The 25,079-nt window shown below is 44.9% G+C and overlaps 3 protein-coding genes and 1 non-coding gene across 5 annotated transcripts; 1 reads left to right on the top strand and 3 right to left on the bottom strand.

The window, feature by feature from the left end:
* Positions 1 to 4,689: 4,689 nt before the first annotated feature.
* Positions 4,690 to 10,310, bottom strand: LOC131665950 (dynactin subunit 6). 2 transcript variants are annotated; one of them, XM_058938232.1, is made up of 5 exons: positions 10,186 to 10,310; positions 5,636 to 5,806; positions 5,458 to 5,576; positions 5,244 to 5,386; positions 4,690 to 5,166 (listed from the first exon to the last, which is right to left on the bottom strand). In XM_058938232.1, exons 1-5 carry the CDS (start codon positions 10,206 to 10,208, stop codon positions 5,065 to 5,067), a joined length of 558 nt encoding a protein of 185 aa, XP_058794215.1. In that variant the 5' UTR covers positions 10,209 to 10,310; the 3' UTR covers positions 4,690 to 5,064. The 2 variants fall into 2 exon arrangements, with proteins under 2 accessions (XP_058794215.1, XP_058794214.1); XM_058938231.1 differs by lacking the exon at positions 10,186 to 10,310 and adding an exon at positions 6,005 to 6,559.
* A 2,000-nt stretch (positions 10,311 to 12,310) lies between these two features.
* Positions 12,311 to 14,399, bottom strand: LOC131665985 (coiled-coil domain-containing protein 13-like). The gene is made up of 10 exons (XM_058938288.1): positions 14,317 to 14,399; positions 14,138 to 14,232; positions 13,936 to 14,072; positions 13,694 to 13,856; positions 13,386 to 13,621; positions 13,139 to 13,317; positions 12,858 to 13,062; positions 12,601 to 12,782; positions 12,397 to 12,531; positions 12,311 to 12,332 (listed from the first exon to the last, which is right to left on the bottom strand). The coding sequence occupies exons 1-10, from the start codon at positions 14,397 to 14,399 to the stop codon at positions 12,311 to 12,313; spliced, it is 1,437 nt and encodes a 478-aa protein (XP_058794271.1).
* Positions 14,400 to 14,710: 311 nt separating this feature from the next.
* Positions 14,711 to 14,783, top strand: Trnar-ccu (transfer RNA arginine (anticodon CCU)). The gene has a single exon. It is a non-coding gene; the product is annotated as a tRNA-Arg (tRNA).
* A 196-nt stretch (positions 14,784 to 14,979) lies between these two features.
* Positions 14,980 to 17,348, bottom strand: LOC131665945 (uncharacterized). The gene is made up of 5 exons (XM_058938221.1): positions 17,319 to 17,348; positions 16,890 to 17,203; positions 15,857 to 16,815; positions 15,641 to 15,779; positions 14,980 to 15,556 (listed from the first exon to the last, which is right to left on the bottom strand). The coding sequence occupies exons 2-5, from the start codon at positions 17,178 to 17,180 to the stop codon at positions 15,311 to 15,313; spliced, it is 1,635 nt and encodes a 544-aa protein (XP_058794204.1). The 5' UTR covers positions 17,181 to 17,203; positions 17,319 to 17,348; the 3' UTR covers positions 14,980 to 15,310.
* Positions 17,349 to 25,079: the final 7,731 nt, after the last annotated feature.

Raw genomic sequence — 25,079 nt, 5'->3', positions numbered from 1 at the left:
GAGCGACGCGAGCGTCAGCGCTGCATTTTAATTCTTATATTCATACCCGACGATGTCAATTTGCCCTGTGCGCAATGTTCCATGTGCGGTTAGTAAAATGTATCGATAACCCGCATGCAAATCACGTCCGTTTTATAGACCTGAAAGCGCAAGAGTATATGGAAATGTGCAATTACGTAAATGCCCTGCGAAAAAAAAATGTTCGCACGAGAAAAGTCCGGGTTACAGTGGCGCGAACGTTTCCCCGAAAGCTATTTTCCCGTTTTTAACGAGCGACAATCAATCTCCTTCTTTATACACGTCGAAAAATCAACGAGAGTAAAAGAGAAAGGACGCGTGCACGCATTGCCGCCTTCATTTCACGGGCAATTGCTGCGGGCTGCGGCGCCGCGCGCGGTTAACTTGATTTAGGCGCGCGCGCGACAAACTATCTCCGCTATTTAGCAGCCTGTTGGCGAAAAACCCTTTTGGGAACACGACGGCCATTTGTCTCGGGCTCTATTTTTAAGTTGTATTGGGCGTACCCAGAGATTCTTCGTAATTGTACAAGATCGGGTGCTTGTTAGTACGAACGTAATTTATGGGAAAAGTTTTGGATGAGAGCTGCGGTTCGACAGATTTTTCCTAATTGGCGCGACACGTGCGCTCATTTAACGCGATGATTGACTAGCCCTGGAAATGAGTCATGAGCGATTCGCCCAGACTCGAAATACTTTTCCCACTGGCTTAGGCCATCCTCAAGTGTAACGTTTATTTTTAAGTTGAGCAACTAATCAGACACGTCGATATGCCGATCCATGAAGCTCACTCGTGAGTAGTTAGTTCGTTGCCGCACATACGAAAATACGCTATAGGCGACTCGACACTCGTGAATCTGCTCGAAGGCGTCTCGCGAGGAAAAGGCTGACGTCTTTTTTTACGAGGCGTAGCCGAGGTCTGCGTTGCCGCAAATAGCTTTCCTCCCCAATTTGTCGCTGCTGTCCCGAGCTTTGTCGGCTCTATTTCTCTTTCTCCCTCTTGTCCTTTTTTTCGTTTGCCCGTTCGCGCGCTCGAACCGACTTGATTAACACGTAGCGTTTGTTTAGTTTCCGAATCGACCCAGATGCAGTTCCGTCGGGACCGATGCGGATCTCGACGGAACAGATTTTTCTTCGATTCTCGGTTTACATCCTTGCTATTTCGAGAATAAGAGCTGTTAGTCCCATGGATGATTCTTGAATGAAGTTTCGCAGAGAAACCGTAAAACAGCCGATACAGCAGCGACACCCATACGGGGGAATTGAAAAGGCAAGAAAAGGCAGTTGAGTAGTGCATGCAAACGAACGAAATTAGAAGGAACCACAGCGTTAGCACATGGCGTAGCGCTGCTGCGGCATGCGTGAGCGTACGCGACGCGACTGCGCTGCATCCGAATGCGCGCGCCTTTGAAGCTCCGCTTGTGTGGAATGCCATCGGCGTGTCTACGATGACAGCCGCTGAAATGTATCTAATTGAAATACATCGTGGAAGTTTGATCTTCTTTTTTTCAAGGAGGTGAATTTGATTGACTAACGCTCTCGTGGCTCCTGTTTCAACACTTTTTTTCTACGCCGAAAATTACCCGGCGGATCAGTAGACGGAAAGCGAGAAGTAAAGAGAGACGGCCCAAAGAAGCTTTCACGCTCAGCTGGATCGCGCGTTTATGTGGGTGAAGTGAGGGCTTCGACAGGAGCGTTATTTGTGGGGTCTGGTGTGTCGCGACTGTGGCGTCGTCGACGACTTCTTTGTTGCCGACCCCGTTATTATATGCGCGCCATGACGTTTCCGAGTATTTAGGAGCTACGGATTTTGGCGCGTGCGCCCGTCGGCTCTCGATCGCGAATACCAAATCGGCCCCGCCAAAGGATACCGACGCATGTGTGACGCGCTCGTGGGCGGTCACCGCCGCCGCCACCGTCGCCGCTACTGCACTTGGCATTTTTCCTTGGAAGGACGAGCGTGCCACCGTCGCGCCGACCACATGCGGAGATATCCTACTTACTTTGTTCAGTGTGCGCTCAATACTTTCCATTTCTTTTTTTTCATTTCTGCGCTTGAATTTTTCAATTTGCACTTTTGTAGTAATTCGTTGGTTGATAAGTAGATTTAACATCAATCTATCGAATAATTCATTCTGTTAAGCCGCCTTAAATAAACATAAAAATCGACTTAACTCTCCCACCAGAATCATCGCAAACCGTTGGAGAGCAAAAGAAATTTACGAGCTTTTGTAATTTTCAGCTAAAATCATCAATAAGTCGGAGAGCGAAAGAAATTTATACACCATGGTAATATGAAGAGAAGTCAACGGACGCGAAAGGGATGTAAGGGGAGAGGATGGCATTGTAATGTAAGAGGGCGTAAAATACATTTGAAAGTTAAATACCTAGCGGCGCAAAGTCACAGGCGTATTAAGTGATCCGGAGTAACCAGGCGTAAAGAGGGTGACTCTCTTTTTCTCTCTCTCTCTCTCTCTCTCCCCCAACCGCGTCTTTTAAATTTTTCACGATTCGAACGTTTTCCGCTTCTCACTTAGAGATGGCTCACGGGAATAACGGCCTGATAATTCATATATCGACGCCACGAAAATAATAAAATTACACTTGATTTGGTGCTCAACTAAACCACACTCTCGACCTGGATAATCTCTTGCATAATTGTCAAGAGAAGATGAGGCACACCTACAGCAGTACCTTGAATTTCGGATAAAAAGCGATTATAATTTGTAGGAGACGAATTACACGCGCAGTTACGAGGAAGGCATCAAGCACATCGACCAATAAATCCAGTCGAGCCACGAGTAGTTCGTCCCCCTGGCAAAAGGCCGAAAAACAGTAGCATGACGAATGGGCGCAGCGATTCTTTTGATGTTTATTTAGATGGGTTTTGTCGCTATTTGTTGCTGCGTGGGTGGAAGTATCGGCGACGCGTGTAGTCACAAAAAAGCGGAAGAAGCGGCAGCGACAGCTCCTTAATGGGCGGTCCCACCGACTTCACATTGACGGAGAGCTGCCTCGCTTGAGCCCGTCTTCTTCGGAGATTAATTTTCGTATTAATAGCGACACGCGCCCTGCCCGCAATTTATTTTTACGTGTAAGCAGCGCGCATCCGACAGGCGTTCGTCGATGGTAAACAAAGGCTCGTCGCGAAAATCCACTTGACGAATGGTAAAAGCAAATCAAACATCCATATCGCGCGCAAATTATCATAAATAATTGGCGTGACAAGCGCTTGACGGGCAGAGCCAAACCCCCCGAGTCTGCGTATACACATCTCCAAATCGCTGCAACGAACGCGCGTCAAAGAGTGGCGAGACACACACACGCACGCGCGCACGCAGGAGTGGCCTGACAGCCGTGGCGAATAGCGCGCATCACCTTCACTCATAACGTTTCTATTGTTGCCGGGGTCCCTTGCTGCTGCTGCTGCTGCTGCTGCCGCTGCGAAATCCACAATATTCACGGCTCTGCTTTCAAAGTGCAGGGGTGACACAACTATACACCTACGGTATCGCACATCAAAATTATTTCAGACTTTATCAGCAATCGATGCTGTTGTTTACTCATCAATTATCACTGACAAAGGCCATCGTGCAGATGCAAACGATGGGCTCTGCAGCAATTTACAGGTCATTGCTCAAGCGGCGACAAAATTCATGTAGCTAAACGTGCGATGATCGAACGCGTACGATAAAACACTGTGTGCAAAAATTACGGTGCCCCCTGCCCTCTATCCAGCCGATTCAATAGCAAACAATGAATATCTCCGTAAATCTGATCTTTGGCTGGCTGTAAACAGCGCAATCGGCGCCGCCCCCCGCTTATGGATACACAGAGCAGCCAAACCACCCGTAAAATCCGAAGGGGGAAGGAAGCCAGCGAGCGAGCTAGCGAACGGACGACTTTGTGACGTGATTATGCTAATGAGTCTCGACCCATTGTAAAACGAGTCGCGCGCGCATTAAGCCCTCCAAACAATGGCGTCAAGACGACTACTGCGCCTCGCTGAGCCGCGCACAGTTTATGAAATTGCCGAAAACAACACGCGATTCTTGATTTCCACCCATCTTTACCTTCCTTGTCTCACATTTCTTCCGACTAACGTGTTATCAGCACTTCTTACTTGTTCGAACGTACCGTCGAAACAAATATTGTTGTCCGACCAATTTCGTGTATTACTACTTAATTATTATTCGCAAAAGAATTAAGAAACTGCCGAATTCACCTTTTATAGAAACATTTCTCGAATATACACAGTTTCAACGTTTGCCATTAAAATTTTCGCTAGAGTTGACGTTTTTGTTGCCGTTATGCCATCATCAGTATGACGATTTACCCTCCATACATGTCAAAGCGTGACAACTCCCTTGTCTTGACTCCCCGTTCTTTTCGCTTTCCATTAGAAGGGGCTTACAACAAAGTCAGCTACGTTTCATAGTTTTAGATTGGTTGTGCTACTATGACGAATTATTTTCATTTGGCAAATTGCCCATTTAATTTATTATTCTCGTTAATAAACAAATATAATGTAGAAAAAAAATTGACTGGTTCATTGTGAACTATAATTTAATTTTGTTTTCTCGTTAACAAACAAATATAATGTAGAAAAAAATTGACTGGGATATTGTGGACTATAATTTATAAAGTAAATTGTAAATAATGGATCAATAGATGGTATTAAAGACGTAATTTATAAATAAAATATCACAAAATAAATACATGTAGAATAAATTACTCAATTTCATAAAAATACTTAAATTGTAATAAAATTGTAAATAATTTATTTAAATTATCAATAATATAAGATTATGTTACGATAAAAATATATTGTAATAAGAAAATGCATATTTATTCTTAAAAATGTGACGAGCAGAGCCATCTCGGACAAGTTGGTAGAATTGAAAGGTAGATATCTGCATTACTCTTGGAGAAGATATAGAGTTGCATTTTAAACAATTTTTTTTTGTTATTATCTAATAGGAAACTTAATAAGTATAAAATATAAGTATAAGTATAACAAATTACAATTGTAAATCTAAATCTAAATCTATACAGAAGGTTCACTTTTGGTTGGTTTTATATTAGGTTTGTAAATGTGATGGTAATTTGGTAAAATTTTCATAAGGTAATCTAGTTGTCCAATTTGAGGCTGAAACATAAATATACTATAAATAAAATATTTATTAATTAAATTACTTGGAAATGAAATGAATATGTTTATCTTACATATGGTTTATCGTTCATCTCTCTACGCTGACATTCGCTGCCATATACAATTGTGTTTTCGGGTACAATTTCCTGTTCTGTCAAAGAACAAGCTGTTCCAATTATACATCCACTTGTCAGTTCTACCTCTTTGCTTACGAATGCTATAAAAAAACATTTTTTTTGTAAAACTAATCAGATATGTAATAGGAAGTTGATCAGATCCCACTAATACCTTTGCATTCAAGAATATTGTGATCTCCTACTTTGGATGCTTCACATGTACTATCTAATTCAAATACATTATAGTTTCCAATAATTTGAACAGGTGTAACACTCTGATCGGATGGTATCCTAAATTCACAAGAATCATGATTTTAATTTCATAGTTATCAAACTTTTTTCAGCTATACCTATTGATAATAGTTGCCATTTCTTCAATTATATTTCCTTCTCCAATAATGATTGGGCCTGCTTCAGCAATAATACTTGCTCGAGGATGGACAACAGTACGAGGGCCAATTGTGATATCACCTTTTAATATAGCTTCTTCACAAACTATTGCTCCAACTCCTACTTTAATGCTGTACAATATGATGCATTGAATATATTCCAGAAAAAAAGGTATTCAAACAATTATTGAAACAAATGAGTGGAAATACAAAATAAAACACGACTTAACTAGCGGATGTCAATGAAATAAATTAAAATAATATTTGTATATTTGACAAACAAGTTGACGAGATCGATTATATTAATGTAATTTATAAAATAATTCTCACTTTGATCTGCGACTGGATGAGGCCATAATTGATAAAATATTACATGCAGGTATATATACACGCTTATAATACGTATGTTTGTTTATCAATAAATACCAGACGATAGCGATTCAACCATCTTTAAATTAATCGACTGCGGCGACCTCTCATATTCGAAGCGGGAAGATTCGAATGAAAATAAGGATAAAAATCGCAACGCATGTAATTCGCGCGTTACTTCCAATGAACAATTTTGTTTAGAATAGTTTTGATGGCTGGAAAATATGATGAGAAATGAAGAATTACATAAAGAGCACAGAAAGAGAAATTCGCAGAGGTTGATGCAAGGAAAGCGCGCGCGCCATTCATGTGACAAGTTTCGCATGCAATACAATATTTTTAGAATAAAATACGCCTGTTTTCTTCGCTCGACTTGGAAACCGCAAGGCCATAGGTAGAGCATTGAAGTGTTGCTCAGTCACCTGTCGGATGTGCCTACGCCCAATGGCACTTTCTCAAATAAGCTAGCTTTACAATGCTCAGCTACGCTTAACACTTCCTTATGGAATATTTGTCGGACGCTGCTTCTTACATTCTACTCGGTTTTGCCGGCATTTTTATCGATCATGCAGAGCTAGAAAATCGCTTGGAAATGAGTAACACTCGACGATATGTTGTACAATCTCACTGAATCAAAATAATATAAAACACCTTGAGCTTCTAAACGCGATTCAAGTATAATATTCTTTCTCGCGGTATCAAGGTATCGTACGATAAGAGATATGATTGTTCTAAGATAAAAGCAATTCCCTTAGATAGCAAGAAGGAAATTCTTTCACAATGCTCGTTAAACATAAGACTTACATTATCTCTTCAATGAGTTTCTCTTTTTTTTTTCGAAAATTGATGCTTGCGACCAAGTTGGGATTTTCGAAGAACGTAAAAAGGTGCTCACAGAGACGGTAAATACGGATAATTGAATCGAGTTCGCGAGGCAGGAAAAAGCGAAAGAGAAACAAAGCAAGCACTCGGAGACAATCCGAGCGTGAAAGAGCGTAATTTATCACGGCGTGATAATTAAGGAGAATAATTTATGGCATTTGTCGCGGCGTTTTTCGTGCATGTAGCACACATCGCTGAGAGGCCTTATCAGAGTTAATAATCTTGGTGTTTGCTGTCTGGTGCCAGCAACGCTCGCTGAGGCCAATAGAAGTAGCTCGACTTGGAGCCGCCAAGCGCTTTCTCGTCAAGGTAAAATTCAAATGACTTTGATCGCGCGCTCTGCGTTACCTCTGCGAGCGGCGAAGTTGCGAGCAAATCGAGCGAATCGAAGGTAGCGACGCGTGACCCGAGCGTGGCGCTGGCAGGCCGCAAAAGAACCATCTGAAAAAAAGGAGCGCGCCGCGTTGCGCGCCGGAGACCGGAGCAATAATCGCGCGCGGGACTTTTACGAGCTTTACGCTGTTTAGCGCGTCGGCCGTAGGTGGTGCGCGCGCGTATCGAGAGCACTCGCTCGGCTCTAATCGAGCAGCAGCGGTTCAACGGCCCTGCGCCGCGATCGGCCGAGCGCAGGGCCCTGAACTTGCCAACTGGTGCTTTCTCGGAGTCGAGTTCAAAGCCGGCGACTGCAGGCGCACGCTCGGCTCGCTGAAAAACGCGCGGACGCATCGTAATAAACAAAGCTTTCTCTTTCCTTCGCCGGCTCGCTCGCTGCCGCCATGCGGGCATGCACTCCATTTCCCAGGTCCGCACGGTGTATCAAGCGACGTCCACAAAGAAAGCAGGTCCATGACAGTGTTATTTGTTACCAAACTGTCGATGGATAGCTCTCTTCATAGCATTCGCTCTTCTCTTCTCTCGGTTTTCGCCGGCTCCTCTTCCTCACCACTCCTCCTCGCCGCTCCTCCTCGTCGTCGTCGTCGTCGTCTCGTCCGTGTGGATAAAGCGGAACAAAGCGCTCGCAACCTGCGCGCGTTTGAAGAGCAGAGAACGTAGCAAAAAAAAATCATGTCACGAACGGGTCGCGCGTAATTTGCCTATCGCTCGCGGCGCCGCTATCTCGCTCACGAATTCGCTGAAAATTGCCGAGAACAGGTTGAAGGCACGCCGAGAGAGAGAGAGAGAGAGAGAGAGAGAGAGAGCGAAGGATTTTTCGCCCGTTCAGCTTGTTATCGGACTGGTGCGAGAGCCGCGGCTCCTCTGCCAGTTAGCGCCCACCCGCGGCTCTATTGCATGCATTAGTGACTACTTACGCTTATGTCGGTACGTGATGAAATCGCGCCGACTGTTCCACCAACTCGAAACCGACGCTCGTTCGTTTGTTTCGATCTCGAGCATTCAAATCACGATGTCGCTGTTAACAGATAAGGCGCATCGATCATTCTTTCATGCACGATTACAATAGCATTATTCGGTCAAAAGTCTTATAATCGAGTAAAATTCCAATACGGTAGCTTCAACGCAAACGTCGCAGAATGAGTTACATATTTACATAAGTGCCTTTACGCTTGTGTTGAAAATCTTATCTCACTACGATTCTCATTTCTAAATCAAGACTGATAATAGGTGTTATTTTCTAATAGTGTCTTTCAGAGCTGCGAAACTTGTTGGCAAAACACGGAATAATTAAATAGACACGAGTCTGCAACTGGTCAACCGAGTTTGAAGAGTATTTAGCGTGCAATACAATGAGGGGGGGTCTCGCTTCTTGCAGGCGAGCAGGGTGCAAAGTAATTACACGCGGTACGAGGCTCCGACCTGCTGCTGCGAGAAAGCGCACCTCGCGGACGGAAAGAAAATAAAAAAATTAGGCTCGGAGTGATTTTTCAATCGGTTACACCTACACGCGATCTATTATCGGGCGCTCCCTAAAATTTAAACAAACAGCCGCGCAGAAGTGCGCGCGCGCGCAGGCGCTGTTTGCGCAGTTGATTTTTCCAGCTGTATTAGAGCGAGCAACTGCCTAAATATCGGAGCTTTTTGCAATGCAAGCGGACGCCTCGCCTAGCGAAGCAACGACCGTCGCTGCTGTTCGCGTATTCGTTAAAGCGAGTTGTTTTATTTTTTCCGTTTTCTTTTTTACATGTTTATGCGTCGCGGTAAACGCTGCTCTATTCGGGGAAGCGACGCGATTGTTCGCAAGCGCGAGCTATTCCGTTACCCAATCATAGGCGTGCAGGTATATATGGCTCACGAGCGATAGGTCGTGCGGAGAAGCGAGTCGAGCTTTTCGGAAGGGAAGATATAATGGTAAATCGTTATCGCGCGTGTGTGCGCTGCGAGCGGCGCGGCCAGGCGATAAGCTCACGCGGTCGTTGTGTGGAAGTCCGACGGGTGTCGCAGCGGCAGGTTCGCCGACGCCCGAAAACGCGCGGACTCGTGCCACACGACCACACAGATAAATCGGCCAGGTGATAGACCGCGGCGCGCTGGCGAAATGGGCAGCGCGCGCCCATGGGCCCCCATCGGAGAGTCGAGCTGCCGACGAGAGGCCGGCAAGCAGACGGAAAAGAGCACGACGCGTGAAATCGGCAGAGGCGCGAGCCCCGAGTCTATGCTCGAGGAGGAAGCTTACGTAACGCCGGGACACGAGAGGCGCTGAATGTGTATCGGCGTCTCTCGAGAGCGCTATTTGCACATGAATGAGGCGTATTCCAATTTCACGGCGACGTCGTCTTCGCTTCGCGCTCCGCGTCGTCGCGCGAAATCGACGCCTGGTTTTTCCAGATAATGTACAATGCGCGCCATTTGCCGCGGTGCTGCTCGCCGGCTGGCGACGACGGCGACGAGAGCTATTGCGCGCCGGCCGGCTGTGTCCTCTTTGCTTTACGCGAGCGCGCGACGAAACCCAAATCGGCCGGAGTTTACTTCGATTTTCGCGCGCACCGCTGTCCCCGCAGACCCGCGACAGCTTGCTTTGCACCTATCGCCGAAAATGGAAAAGTACGCGCTCGCGTTGCCGTTTACCGCTGCTCTCCCGATTTTACTTGCGATTGGCCAAAGACGCGAAGATTGCTCGTTGCCACTTGAATGACCCTGCACTCAGTCCGAGTCGTTACCGCGAAATACAATTGCACACTCGCACGAACGCCAAGTCACAACGCCGAGCGCAATCTGTCGCGACGATCGACTGCAGCCTCGACTAGCGAGCGTCTATACGCGTTCGAGCACTCGGCCATGCACTGTCCCAATAATTCACTCACCCCGGGCTACTCAGGTGCGTCATGCCGGCGCAGTCCCGTGGCCGTTGCCGCCGCTGCCGCTGGGTGACGAGTGGCCGCTGAAGGTGATGTCGGCAGGGGGCTGCTGCTCCGGTCGAAAAAAAAAAAAAAAATAAGAAAACAATCGGAGGAGAGGCGGACGACGAACGCGGGCAGGAGAGCGACGGAGCAACGAGTGACGTGGACGAGGCCTCGGCGTCGACTCATATACCTGCCTGCGACAGATGACGTCACGCGAGCCGGGCGCATTTCTTATCAGCCCCGCGGCCGCGACACCTGTGTGCGCTAAGCCGCATAGCCGCACCGCAACTACACGCACGACTCGCTCTCTTTCTCTCGCTCTCTCTCTCTCTCTCTCTCTCTCTCTCTCTCTCTCTGCATCGCGACGCCGAGTGCTACTCCTAGCTGCCCGTTTGACCAACCGTTTATCGATGCCGCGAGGTCGACGGCTACGCCAGCTCTGCTCAGCTGCCAGATGCTGCCCCCGATTTTTCTGCGCTTTCGGCTTTTCTTCCGCCAGTGCCGAGAATCGGCGGTGAGCTGGCTCCTCCTACCCACGCCTCGCGGGCTATTCCGCGAGAGGAGCTGCGGTGGGAAAGATTTGGGGAAACCGAGGCGCTTACTCGCACGCGCCGCTGCGAAAGCCTTGCGGATATTTTTCTAAAGTGCCCACCGACAGGCTCGATTTCTTATTCGTAGCCGTCCGTTGTTGAACAAGAGTTTTCCCGATTTTCACATATTTCTCCACGCTCTCTACGTACCGAATAGTTTCACACGCTTTCCGGCGTAACGAGTTGCATTAACAGGCGTTTAGAGCCTCGTTGTGATGCTAATGACAGGGCCTCCAAAAATTAAAATAGCCTCGACAAAGGAGTAGCTTGTAGAATGGACAATTTTAGCGTAGTATTGTCGGGCTATTCAAATGAGCGGCTCGAAAAGTCGATGAGAGGGGAAAAAAAATAGCGCAGAGTGTATGCACGAAGGCTTCTTTGAAAGTCGAAGTATTGCAGTTGGAACGAATTTGGAGCAACGCCATCTCCCCGCTGCGAGCCGCAGCTGCGGCAACGGCAGCAACCTGGTTATCGAGCAAATAAGAAATATCTCGCAGGATGAAGCGGGGCCTCCAGAGCAAAGTTCTCTGACTCTCTCGCCCCCTCGTGTTTGATTATTTGTTTTCTTCGTCCTCCTCGCTCGCGCAGTTCAATCAACCGGGCCAGTTGTAACCGTGGTCGGCGCGGCAGTAGCAGCAGCAGCAGCAGCAGTAAATAGCGTGGAAAGCGATGTTCACCTTGCGCAAAAGTGTTGGGTATTGCTCAAGCTCCGCGTGTGGAAACTGCCACAGTGCTAGAGCAAGCGAAGGGCTGCCCGTGGCAGGCGTATCGGCGTGCGCGTGTGCAGCGGGAAGCTCCGAGCGAGGTAGGACGATGAATTTACGGGCCTCTCGAGGCGACGAAGCGGCAGCGTTATGTAAAACGAAAACGAGCCTGCGCGCGCGTTAGTACGACGCCACGGGGGAGAGGGAGAGCAAGAAGACGCGGGCTGCATCTTATCGGTGGCACATTTTCATTACATAATACGCACTGCTCTCTTTCTCTCGCTCGCTCTTCGCCTGCTCATGGCCGCTATCGCGGGCCGGTATTAGTGCCTTTTATGACAGCAGGCCGGGAATTTGTTTGCCGCCATGTAAAAAGCTATGACTGATGCACTTGAATATCGACAAATCGTCCCGCTTATGCTCGTGAACTGGTCCGCTTACAAAAGCCTCCTCGACCATCGATTGATCTGGGATCGAAGCGAGCTTCCGCAAAAACGATCCTTCGTTGGCCCTGACGCGCGCGCCCTCGCGTAAAAATTTCGTTCACGAGAAGCATATCTTGTTCAAATTCGTCAATTGATTCACCCACGATCGTTACACAGCTGTAGAGGAAGTGTGAGTCAGGTTGAATACGTTCAACGAGTCTTGCGCAATCCCATTCTTCGCGTCTTCGCTGCCCTAAATATGTTATCATCGTACTCTGAACTTGATGACAGATAGTTTTTTTTTTTTTTTTTTCGCAGGTATAATTTTTGCGATAACCACGTCACATTTATTTAGCTCGTTAAACACTTACATCGCAGGCAATTTGCCTCTGAAATCAGGATTATCAATGAATTAAGTCGCTCATTATTTTTCCCGATGCAACACCTATTTACCTGCATGCGTCTCTGAATATTTTTCTCGTCTGATCAAGCATCTTTTTAAATGTCGCGAGATCTGCAGCTTTATCTTTTTGCACAGTCGCTAATCGTGTTTTTAATGTCAAGCACTCCTCTTGCAGCAGCTCGAACCTTCATTAGAGGACATCAATTTAATGCTTGACGAAATAGCGAATAAAGTAAGCTAATTGATCGACCAACTTTAAGCGAATGTCTTCGAGGTCGCTCAAATTGTCGGTCGCAGTCGCAGTGAGGTTCGGCTTGGTTGCTCGAAATCTGTAGGAGCCATTCTTCGCTCTCGTCATAGCAGCGCGCTCCAATTCCAATTTCTGCAGCTTGATCTCCAGTTTCGCGCCTCGACTTCGCTCTCTTTTGAAGGATTCCTTGATTATCACAGAAATCCTCGTATAAATGTCTTATCGGTGCAGGCCCAATGAGACGAGCTTCGTACTACTCACGGATAGTTGTTCGTAATCGCCTCGCTCTTTATCTAAGCGCTGATTCAGAAGCGCCACCAGCTCCAGCAATCGCTCTCTTTCGGCTTCGGCAGCTATGCCTTTGGCTATCTGCTCGTGCGCCTCTCGAATACTGCTTCTTGGACTTTCGATCGAGATCTCGCGACAAGTCCTTTTACTCTGATCGATCATTGCTTTACTCTGACAACTTGAACATATCGACGTGTCACATTTAGCATATTCCATCGCAAGTTTAGATCGCTAAAGGTAATGGGGATTGCTACCGTAAGTTGTTCAACTCATCTTCTCTTTCCTCAATTTCATTCTTGAAATTCTTAATATGCAGTTGCGACGCTTCCAATTCACTTTTCAACAATACCATTTCTCTCTCGTACTTATCAGTTTGCCTTTTAATTTCAATCTCGCGGGTCTCAGATCGCGCATCAGCCTCTTCCAGTTGCTTCTGATAAGTAGAATCAAAGGAATCATTCGTAAAATTTTTCGTCCGTCGCTCGTTCTGTTTGAACTTACGTGTAATATATCAATAAGTTGATTATCGTGAGACGTTTTATCATTCAAACACGTTATGGTTTTTTTTGCCGAGTTCAACTCATGCTCCAACACCGATATTCTAGCTTTGGCTGCCTCCAATTTTTTCTTGCAGTCATCGAAAGAGGCCTCGCTGTCTTTCAACGCTTTTGTCAAATTTTCCACCTGCTGCTTTCGTTCTCGATCGAATAAACGAACGCTCGACGAGCTCTTGCGTTCTGCAAACACTCGTTGTGTTCATTACGAAATAATTGAAAACTATTTCACAATGCTGTGAACAGTGTTGAAACCTAAAGATCTTCTTCCTAAGCCATCGCTTTCGGACGCTCTAAGTTGCAACTCGGAAACTTTCTGCTGCAACTGTTGAATCTGCTCAGCTCTGCCACGCCATCCACCAGGCTCAGTTGATAACCCAGCTACCGTCACATTTTCCCCGACTTCACTGCACAACAACTTTCGTTGTATTTGTTAATACCTCATCAACCTAACAGCTACATTTAAGACGCAAAATTTTTTCGAACAGTGAGTATACCTTTTGAGCTTTTTGAAAATCTTGTTTTAAAATCGTGTTAGCATTTTTCGATTCGTAAAGCTTGGTTGTCATCGAATGGAGCCGTTCCGTCAAGTTTTTAATTTTTTCGTCCTTCTCGGTCAAAAGTTCCGTATTTTCTAAATTAAATTCTAGCGATTATCATTATCATTTAACCACAAAGAATATTCAAAGTTAAAGATACCGTGTATGCAGGATATTTCTGTTTGTACAACTTGAGTTTTTTTAATATTGCTAAATATAATGTCTTTAAATGCCAAATTTTTTACCGTTTTACGACTTTCGCCACAGAAACTCTGAACCAAAAATAAAATGATTAAAAAAATAGTAAGCTATATTTTTAATTCTATTTCTACCTCGGACTCTTCACAATTATCCTCTTGAGTCGCGCTTTCATTTCGATGCCTCCGTTTCTTAGTTTTTCTCGTTTTCTTAATAACTTCCATTGCGCATCAAAAAATAAACAACTTCATATGAAAATACATACTTATTTATCTGTACGGAGATATGATATAAAAATAATTTCGGAAAAATTTTAAATGAAATTATTGATTTCGGGTAATATTGAGCAAAACAAATATTTTTATCTGCAGGTTATATTTAAAAAATAAACATTACCGATGCACATGCGCGATGTGGCATATGTCTATACTTCATATCTATACAGTTGCGCGCATCTTCGGTGTTTCCAACATCGATCAAGATGAAGTCAATGCATCCTGGCTTATTACAACACTAAATGACTCGTGCCACACAAGCCCCTGTGGCCTAATGGATAAGGCATCGGTCTCCTAAACCGGGGATTGTGGGTTCGAGTCCCACCAGGGGTAAACTTCCTTTTGATTTTTTTTTAAGAACAATTTATGATTTATGTACTTTTACTGTTAATTTAAATAAAAGTTATTTAAATATATAATTAACTTTTTCAAACACATAAATGAAAAAATACAAAAAAATCAAAAACGATACATTTGATATATTTTTATTTGCATATGTAATATTTTACTACACACTGAAACTTTTTATTTTCAAATTTATTTTTTGAAATTACTTCATTCATGACCATAACCTATTTTATGTATTAAAATAATGTAATATTTATCTATCCATTATACTTCTATTTTTTTAAATGTTACGGTTCATGTATGTACATGAAATTACATTTAGTATATATACAAGATAAACAAATTCATGAATCAGATACATCAACGAATATAAAAAATGTAGTTATTTACTGAAAAATAATTTGAATAGCCAGTGTATAGTCTTGCAATTAAAATGATACATTCAATGAAATGACTTAATTAAGAAACAAATTTCAAGTCATAGAATAATATTTGGTGAAATTGCACGTAGTTTAAAAGGCCTTTTGCTTACTTTTACCAAATCCTTTATTGGGATTATTTTTGAAATTTCTTCTAAAACTACGTTTATTAGAAAACTTTTTACTTCCAACTAATTTTCCATCCTTACGAAGAGCATGAAGCTTCTTATTTTTATGGATCACTTCGGGATTTCTGCTGGCTTTCTTGGATCCTGATGCAGTGTATTCAACTTTAATTTGTCTACCATTAATGAAGGTATGGTGTAAAGACAAAGCTTTCTGTAATAAAAAAAATAAGTGCCAATAAAAAACACTGAAAAACATTTATAGTTATCTATTTTACTATTACTTTCTTTTGCTTACCTCATAATCTTTACTATTTTCTACTTCAACATATGCGAATCCACGAGGCTTGTTTGTACTTGAGTCCAAAGGTATACGAACATCTTTTACTTTCTCCACTTTTGTTAAAAAGTGCTTTTTTAAGTCTACAGTGGTTGCACTAGAATAAATATTTTATTAATACATTATTACTATTCAAATTGATTTTACATTAATATAAAATAATTTATTACTTACTTATATGCAATATTTCCAACAAAAAGAACATATCGTTTTTGTTTTGAATCTGTTTCAGATGAATTAGATTTCAATTTGTTTGCATCCTGATTGGATTTTTTTTTCTGTACTTTTTTCGTTTTAGTAACAGATATATCAGTTTTTACAATTTCATTGGTATTTTCACTTTCATTATCATCATCACTTTCGTCACTGCTTTCTTGATTATCTGATTCATTAGTTTCTTCTCTGCTGTCATTTTTAGACTCATCATCATCTGTATCTATATTTTCATCATCATCCTCATCAGAATTACTCTCATTTTTATTGACTTTTTCAATATTGGAGTTGCTAGACATTATCTTTTTTATTTTTTTAATATTTTTTGTAACTTTCTTAATATTTAATCCATTTTCTTCCTCACTACTATCATTTGAAGAGTCATGAGCTGAATCACCTATTCTATCTTCAATAAATAGATTTTCATTTAAATTTTTAGCTACAAATTTCTGTTTCTTTTTATTCTTTATGTCTGTAATTTTTTTATTTTTCTTATCATTGCTTTTATTTGGATCTACTTCATCATCTTTCGCTTTTATGTTTGTCTTTTTTTTTATTTGATTCTTCTTATCTTCCTTTAAGATATCCTTCGATGTGCCATCTTTTTCAGTTGAAGTCTCTGAAGAACCACCTGATTCTAGGACTTGTACTTTTTTTTTTAAAATTCTTAGCCTTCTTATAGCAGTTTTGGAAATAGTTTCTCGGCTTTGAATATCTGCAATCCTCTTTTTCATGTCTGCTAAAGATAACTTGGACAAAGTTGCAGATAATCCTGCTCGATGTCCTAATTGCTTTTGCTTTGCTTTAAACTCTGCTCTTTTTTTTTGAAGAAGTTCTTTCCTTTTTAATTTTGTAGATTCTTTATCATTAGAAATCAATGGTGCAGTTTCGTTATCTGCAGACATTTCCAGCTTTTCTTGCTGAAAAACATATCTTATAATTATTATTATTTTCAATAATGATCAATTTTTCAAATTTAAACGTAAATATATACCTCTTTAGCCTTCTTTTTATTCTTTTTTTTTAATTTTTTATCCACTACATTGTTTGATGCTTTGACATCTAATTTAATGGTTTCATTTTCTAGCTTATGCTTTTCAGGAATATCTTTGATTTTAAAATCATTTTGTTTCAAAAAACTTGATTTATTTTTCTTTCCAGATTTTTCTGGAATGACTTTTAATTTCTTCTTTGATGAACCGGTGTCAACAGAATTGTCAGTGCCTATTTTTTCATCAACGTTGACATCGGCTTCCAATTGACGCTTTTTAGATTTCTTTGCCATTTCTACAAAAAAAGATATCGATCCTATTGACAATTAACATTAGTAATTAGATATCGCATAGTATTCATTAAGTTATTAATGGGTTCAAATACAAAAATTTTTCATTAATAATTTTAATAAAAAATTATTTGTACTCACTGTTAAGTTCACGTGCTCGGCTAGGTAGCGTCGAATTTTTAAGAGCGTATTAAGGTTAGGTTTTCAATATATATATATACATATATATAGGCACCGTTATACGAACTGTTGTTAGTGAAGCAATCTATTTTATCAACTGACTGGGAAATGAAAATGATCAATACCGCAGGCGGGATTATTGAAAAAATACTTATCCAGAACATTTTTTAAAGCACTTACATAAAAAAATGACATATGAATAGTCTAAATTAAAAAAAAAATGCATTTTGATTTATCAAGGAAATCATCAGTAAGCTGATTATTTAGCTTGATCGCTCGTTCGACAAGTGCCGAAGAGGAAAGTTCTGACAGTGGCTTAGAAGCGAGTGAAGAGGCATTTGAAAAAGAAAAAACAACGAAGCTCGTTGTGATTACGACGTGCATAAAAGTAACAGCAGTCGGTAGGAGAGAAAATAAGCTCTCGAGAATAAGTGTAGCCGCTTCTGACGCTCTTTCAAATGAGCAGTATCCGCGCAATTATCGGATAATGATGCTTTTACTACGCGGAGAACGCTGAGTGCGCTATTATGGTTTTTATGCACTTTTTTTTAATGTTCAATACCGACAACACTAGAGAAATACATGAGTGAGAAACCGTATTTTTATAGATTTCATCTCAAAAGTAAATGATAACTTCAAACTGGCCGTGTGTTCCCAGCAAAAAGTTTAAATCCAAGGACGCATGTTTGAGCGCAAGCACACGCCGATGGAGTAGATATGACGAATGAGACTCGGAGAAACGCTGCCGTCGGAACGGCATAGAAATCGCTGCTTTAGCACTTTCGACTACGTGATTTTCAATCGTACAGATTTTCGCTGACGCGAAGCTACGTGCACCGCGTGTCAACTACACACATGTATATATATGACTAAAGCGCGCGGATGGAAAAGCGCTCACCGACGTAATTTGACACGACAATGAGCTTTCGGCTGTAGCGATATCGCTTGGTATATCTTGGTATCATTGGCATTGGTCTACCGATAAAGCGCACAAGCAAAAGCGGACGAGAAGCAGTGGGCCGACGCTGTCGTGTTAGGCAAGATTGTAAACTCGCGGAGACGAGCCGCGTGACAGCGCGCTGTTTATCTTGGGAGAGGGGGAGGGGGAGGCAGCAATATTGTCCGGCTGGAGTGGAGAACGGAGCCCAGACAGTTCGCGCACGCACAAACAATAACGCGGGTAATGACGTTTGGCAGGTGTGCGCTGCTTTCTCAGCTCACTGGAGCAATTATCCTCGTCAACAGCGAAGCTCGCCGATCGAAAATAACAGTCGAATATGCGATATCAGCGGCCGCGAGTGTAAGGCTTAGTGAAAATTTCAATGAGCAATGGTGCCGCGAGACGTGCCACTCTTTGAATCGCCCTCTTTTACGAGGCGTCGGCCAGTGAAATTCACGCGAAGAGTTTACGCGCGACGTCGACGCGTTCGCACGCCAGAGTACAATCCGACTGGAAGCCCGCGTCAGCGTTGCGATAAAGAGCTCGCTGTCGGCGCGCCCGGCCACTTGCGAACCGTTGCAGTTAACGGCCGCGGGCCGGTAATTGAATTTCGCGGCTAGAAAGCGCTCAATGGGTCGCTGGCTTTAGTCAAACAAATTAGAGCGGCGCGGCGCCGCGTAAAAGCCTACTCCCGTCTCGGATCAATTGGTCGGCTCGATTTAATATCGATCGGTGCGCGCGCGCGCGCGCGCGTCAGAATGCCTGCCCACGCCTTACATCAAGCCAAATCGCCACTCTCGCGTATGTTCGCACGGGGTCGACGAACGGTCATCGCTGCGCGTACGCGTCTGTTCATTATCGTCGCGGCCTCGTTTCTCAACATCCATTTCTAATGGACGAAGACGCACTCGCGCGACGGCAGAGCAATGCCCGTCGACGCCACTCGGGCGCGCTCGAGTCGGCGGAGGGCGAGAGGCTCTAGTCGACGAGACGAGGGTGAAACGATCTCGGCGCTGCAGACTTTCTCGCCTACGGCCGCAGCGATGGCTTCCGGTTCGCGAGCAATCCCCGGCATCTTACGACCAGTTTCGAGTTGACGACTCGATAATTGTGCCGGGAGCGGCACTTCAACGCCGTAAGGCGCGCTGCTGCACATCAAAGCCAGCAGCAAATAATTCAGGGGCAGCTGCGGCGCCCGAGAGCAACGTCGTAAATATAAAGCTCGCGAAAGCTTTCGCCGCGCGGGCAAACTTTGCACTCGCGCGCGGGCGTTAGGGCTGGCACGTGCGCGCGCGCGCTTTGAAGCTTATAGCTCCCACTTTCGGAGCGATGTAAACTTTGGCCGATGGCCAGCTTGCGCACGCCGACCGGACCCGCAGTCGAGCTGCTGAATTGAATGGCAGCGCAGTGTCTATAAATTTGGAGTAAGAGCGCGCGCGCGCGGAAAGAAAGCGTTCCTTCGCGCGGCTACAAACGCGAGCATTAGGTATTCAAACGAGCCACGGCCACAGCACGCTGCCCGTACGCGTAATTCATATCGCAACGCACTCGCAACAAGTGGACCGTTTGTTCCATTCATCCATTATGCCGCCCGAGACAATAATTCACTCGATAATTTCTTGGCGCGCGCTGATAGTCGGCAAAAAGACAAGGAAAAGAAATGCCAGCGCCAGGCACGACTTATCCTCGGACGCTCCTCTGATCCTGCTGCAGAGTTGCGCAGCACGAGTCGCTTCCGTCGGCGAGAAACCGGTTGCGCCGAGGAAAATTGATAAAACTCCGAGCTGCGAGAGGCTGAGCCGCGGAGCTTGAGCCGAGCCTCGCGGGGGGCTTGTTAGGCTCATACGTATATAGATCGCCGCTGCGTGGCCATTTCCGCGTGCGTCGCGCGTGCGCCCGACGCGATTGAGACTTCAGACACGTCTGAGAGGCAATCCGGCACGCATCGATTTACGATCTGATAAGAAAACGAATGACCGGGGATATAATGGAATTAAAGAAGCTACAAGCAGCACACCGAGTGTCGGCTATCTTGCGTGGATTTATTTCGATGGGAATTGCCGCGAGCCGTCCGTGCTCTCTGAGTGCGCGATAAGGAAGGCCAATGAGTCCGCGCGGTTTGCTGGGAAGTGCAACGAGCGACGATATTTTGCTTCGCGGACGTCGAGAGACCGCGTCCACGCATACGCGAGCGCGCACCGCTTTATTGACCATCTCCAAGCCGTTGACGGCGAGAGTTCCGATTCGACAGCGCCCCAGCCGAACGCGCGAGAAATCGCCTGGCTCCAACGCATCCTGCTCGCCAGCGGCCGCGAGCCCCATTCTCCGGGAGAGAGTCAGCTATTCGCGGCGCGATCACGCGCGATTGACAGAAATTTTACGCGCGCGCAGCAAATCCGACGGCCGCGAGCGCTTGAAATTCCCCAGGCGCAGTCGCGCACGTAAAGTACACGCTTCGCGTGCTCTGGCCGCGCGATCGCGCTCCGATTTTTTTATTTTCGCACGAGCTCGCGCTCGACGGTTTTCGGCGCGTCGGCGTGGCGTTTCATGAATGACGCATGAGCGACAGTAATTGCCGATCGCGCGCCGTCAGCGCGTTCGATACGCTCGCTCAGTGATTTTCGACGGACCGTCGCGGCATCGCGAACTGCCCCATTGAATTTCGAAGCGATCGCGCGGGTGTTTACTCGTGACGCGAGTTTCTCTTAATTTCTCGGCGATTCGTTGCCTCGCTGAGTTCGCAAGCGTTCCTTTGTAGGCGCGCTATGAAAAAAAGTACGTTACTCCGAACGAGCTTTTCACGAGGAAGCCAGCACCATAAATATCGGAGAGTGCCAGTGCAGACTATCAGTTTCCGAGCAGATGAAAGATCGGCTGGTTGACTACTCAATTGCGAGCCGTGCGGACGTAACAATGAGTCGAGCCACACAGACTCGGCGGCCACAGATGCGGCCGCGCCACGGGAAGTCCAGGTGCCGTCGAATGGGGAGACCGTTCGGAAAAGTGGCCGTGAACATGCGGCGAGAATGAAAAGTGCGCAACGCGCCTTTGGAAATTGGCCGCGCCAGAGCAAACGAGCTAGCTGCCTGTCGGCGACTCTCGGTTTCGATGCGTTCTCAATTGCGTCTACGCGATGGATAGGCGCGCATTTGTTCGCGAGAGCCGGTCAGTCGAAGCAGGCAGCGGGCTGCAGACGCTGCGTAATTGCTTTCCTTTTTCTCCCTGGCATTCATCAGAATTTAATCGAACTATTGAAGGGTCAGAATGGCGCCAGCTTCTCCGAATGGAAGTAGGCAATAACTCTATGGTAGCTCTTGATTGATTCGTTTCCAGAGAATTGCACTGAAGTGGCTATGCCTATAAGTTATCGCGATAAGAAGCTAACTATAGTTTATAGCGTGCAAATGTTGTAAAACTGTATCCGAGGCTCGAAAGTTCCAGAAATCAGCTTTTCTACGAAAAAACCCTGCGCTCTCGTAGAATCCTGATATTGAAGGGGCAGCACGCATAAGCCGATCATTAACGTTCCTCTGCGTGATATCGCTTAAAAAACCTATCGCTTTCAAATGCGCAGTCCCAATCTGGCCAGCTACAGACACACCCACACACACACACACACTCGTACAAACTAGCGCGCACCGAGGGTGTACAGAGCGCTGAAATTACAGGTATCACCTGGGAGTATAGAGGCGGGACCAGTCCGTCGCGGAGATTGCGCATTGAAACATTATTAAGTCAGCTCTTTGTGCTGCCCGCGGTTCCTCGTACCATGCCGCGGTAGAAGATTACAGGGGATGCGCACGTTCTGTTCTGTGCTCGCAGTGAAAGGTCGAGATAGAAGGCGCGCGATCGATTGCGTTCAATTTTGCCCTCGCAACTCCGCCGCGATCGAGAGCTCCTCTGGCCCGCGCTGCCGCGATCGTAGATCGCGCGAGTCGACCGTCTTGATTCACTGGCATCAAGACCTGCAAACCGATGCCCGCATCGGTACTCAGGCGCCGCCAGGCTGCCACTCGGCTCGCGCCTCGCTCGCGTCCGAGTCCGGCGACGTTGCAGCACCGTCCCCGTACACGCTGGTGCTAAATCGAGTGCGCGGTACCCGCGCGTCGTCGACGCGTTTACATATCGCGCCCGCAAAAAATGACGCGCGCGGAGCGAGGATCTCGCTTTACGAACAGCTTTACGGCCGATAAAATTATCTGCTCACGGCGCGTACCTGCCTTATGTCTTTTTCACGGCCAGCAGAGCAGCCAATTAATTGTCTTGCAGCTCTTTTATTGCTCGGGGCTATCGCGCGCGGGAGGTTGCCCATGCCCGCGCGCCGTCCGACTGCTTTAGTTTGGTACTGCGGCCTGCCTCGACTCTCGCTTACATGCCACACCGATCGTTTTATTGCCCCGATGTAGGTGTGCTTAAGCAATTCCGCTGCTTTTCCCTCAACGGTCTAGAATGTTATCTTTGCAAGCAGGAACAATCTGACTTGTTTTATATCCTCGTTTTTTAGCTGACTAACTTACAGTGAAAACTTGAGCTCTTCGCATTTATTATTGCTGAAAATCATGAAGGCTTCGATCGCAGCCAGCGCGAACTTGTTATGATTCTTTCAGCGCTCACCTCCGGAACTCGGATATCGCACGTCGATTTTCATACGCGCGACATTTTTTTCCGCGTCGCGGACCTTCTCTGTAAACGTATGCAATTGTTTTTGCACGTTGCCCGCCAAGCTTTAGAGTTATTGATTTTCTTTAATCTGTGAACGTAAATGGAAAAAGAAAAAAGAAAAAAGAAAAAAAAGACAAAATGGAATGCAAACACGGGTACGAGTTGTGCCGCGAAAAAACTATTGGTGCGTCGCGAATTCGGGAAAATCGGTGGAGCGATTTGCGAGCAGTTACGTAGTACACCTACACTCTTAGTTTATGTGGGGCTGGGAATTTCATGATATATCCAATCATGAAGCGGAAGCTGACCGAATTTTTTTGAACGTTGCTCGTAGATGGCTTCCGCGACACGTGACACCGTCGCGTATTTTGTCCTTTGTTCCACTTGATTTATTGCAACGCCAATGTAATACTCTCTGCTGCACAATTCGTCACACCTAGGTGTTTCCAATACAATCATTTCAATTTAACCTTTCTGCAGACCAATGTGAAAGTTGAAATTGCGAGATCATCGTAACAAATTTTTAGTTACGCCCCTTGAAGCTTCTTTTATCGGTCTCCCTCAAAAATTTGATCAATTTTTTAGTCGGACTGTAGTAATAGTCAGATTCAATGTTTTGTAAAGTAGAATAGACGAACAAACGTTTGCGTCTGTATGAGCCTTTTACACGGAGTATCCAATATTCATCGAACTCGCGGGCTGCGCGCCAAGAGTTACTACAGAAATAGCAAATGGGAATAAATTATGGACTTTATATCTCGTTACAATTTTCACTTTCATTTAAATCTCCTAATCGCATAATAAATACGCCAAATTCACCGAGCTTTTTGCGTTCTAGTTCATGTCTACGTCAAATTGGAAAGTAAGGATAGCTATTTCTCATACATTGGAATGCATTAAATAGTAGGCATGTAACATTTTTGACTATTCATAAAAGGATTTTCTAATTTACGCGAATTTTTCGTTCGTCAGTAAAATTAATTCAGGAAACGACACTTTCCGGCGATATTACTCCATGCGAGAATATTCCAATTCATCGTTTAATAAAAAAAAGCATCTTTCCAGACGATGCATTCATATCTCATCAGTTTAATTTAAAAAGGAAAAACAGAAAAAAGTTACCATGTTACTCGTTTTCGATGACGCGAGTCGTCGTCATTCATATAACACGCCTCAGCAATCACAACTTTTGTATTTATAACTCAAGCTCTCCAGATGTTTGTACACGCGAGGAATAAATATGTGGAGTCGGTGAAAAATTGTCGCGAGCAAGTAAAAACATCCGAGAGAAAAAAAGGTTGAAATTACCACCATGCCATCCGTTCAAATAATTTATCTCGTGGAATAAGCAAATGAGTGAGCAATTGATGTCAATGTCAGGTTCGATCTATTCCTGAATTTCTCGGAGCGGACGCAGAGTGCTCTACATGTATAAATATACCTCGTCGAGTATGCAGCGCGCGTGTGGTCGTTCAGAGCTGATCTCGATGATATTTCTGCTCGTATCACCTCTCATGCGCGTCCATTTGCACACGTGTGGGTGGAGAGGAGAGTTCGATGATTTCAACTCGCATATTCTACGCTACGCTTCACGGCTGGTTCTCCGTTTATTTTTTTTCTACTTGCAGCTTTTGCACGGTAGTTAAGCGTCAGTTAACATTATTCATGTACACAGTTTTTGCCTCCCGTTTGATGCGCTTTAAACGTACGAGTTGAGATCAACGGCTCAAGATGACAGTTTCTCGGTGATAAATGAGATATTTAAAGTAGCGCTGCATCTCATTTAAAGTTTTCATGTCAGCAGTTTCGGCTATTTTGCCCGCGAGTCGAATATTAAGAAATTAATGCTTGGTTTTCCGAAACTTGACTGCCGATCCTTTCGGACTGCGAAAGACCGCAATAAAAGAAAACAATTCCAACTATTTTGTAACAAAATATAATGGTACGTAGCGTTAGTAAGAGTGTGCTTGTACTTCGGCAGCGGTTGCGTAATTGCAATTAACGCCGTCCAACGCGCGGCTCAATAAATTAAGCGCGCGACAAAAAAAAGGAAAGGCCTATCGAGCGAAAACATCACTTATACTGCGCGTAGCGAGCGAGCGCGAGAGAGTTGTGGCCCC

This window comes from Phymastichus coffea, unplaced genomic scaffold, assembly GCF_024137745.1.
Source record: "Phymastichus coffea isolate CEN01 unplaced genomic scaffold, Cenicafe_Pcof_1.1 PCOF00055, whole genome shotgun sequence".
In the NCBI taxonomy this organism is placed as follows: domain Eukaryota; kingdom Metazoa; phylum Arthropoda; class Insecta; order Hymenoptera; family Eulophidae; genus Phymastichus; species Phymastichus coffea.
The sequence above is the reverse complement of the archived record's forward strand: the minus strand, read 5'-3'. Positions and strand labels throughout refer to the sequence as shown.

What these genes read in the sequence shown, in the direction of transcription:
- LOC131665950 (XM_058938231.1), bottom strand. Translation starts at nt 6,030, where the DNA reads ATGGCCTCATCCAGTCGCAGATCAAA. An exon ending in TCATCCAGTCGCAGATCAAA is followed by an intron (nt 5,807 to 6,004) that starts GTGAGAATTATT and finishes CATATTGTACAG; the next exon opens with CATTAAAGTAGGAGTTGGAG. An exon ending in ATGGCAACTATTATCAATAG is followed by an intron (nt 5,577 to 5,635) that starts GTATAGCTGAAA and finishes TTGTGAATTTAG; the next exon opens with GATACCATCCGATCAGAGTG.
- LOC131665985 (XM_058938288.1), bottom strand. Translation starts at nt 14,399, where the DNA reads ATGGAAGTTATTAAGAAAACGAGAAAAACTAAGAAACGGAGGCATCGA. An exon ending in CTTAGGAAGAAGATCTTTAG is followed by an intron (nt 13,622 to 13,693) that starts GTTTCAACACTG and finishes GAGTGTTTGCAG; the next exon opens with AACGCAAGAGCTCGTCGAGC. An exon ending in ATATTCAGAGACGCATGCAG is followed by an intron (nt 12,333 to 12,396) that starts GTAAATAGGTGT and finishes TCCTGATTTCAG; the next exon opens with AGGCAAATTGCCTGCGATGT.
- LOC131665945 (XM_058938221.1), bottom strand. Translation starts at nt 17,180, where the DNA reads ATGGCAAAGAAATCTAAAAAGCGTCAATTGGAAGCCGATGTCAACGTT. An exon ending in ATAAAAAGAAGGCTAAAGAG is followed by an intron (nt 16,816 to 16,889) that starts GTATATATTTAC and finishes TATGTTTTTCAG; the next exon opens with CAAGAAAAGCTGGAAATGTC. An exon ending in AAAATAGTAAAGATTATGAG is followed by an intron (nt 15,557 to 15,640) that starts GTAAGCAAAAGA and finishes TTTTTATTACAG; the next exon opens with AAAGCTTTGTCTTTACACCA.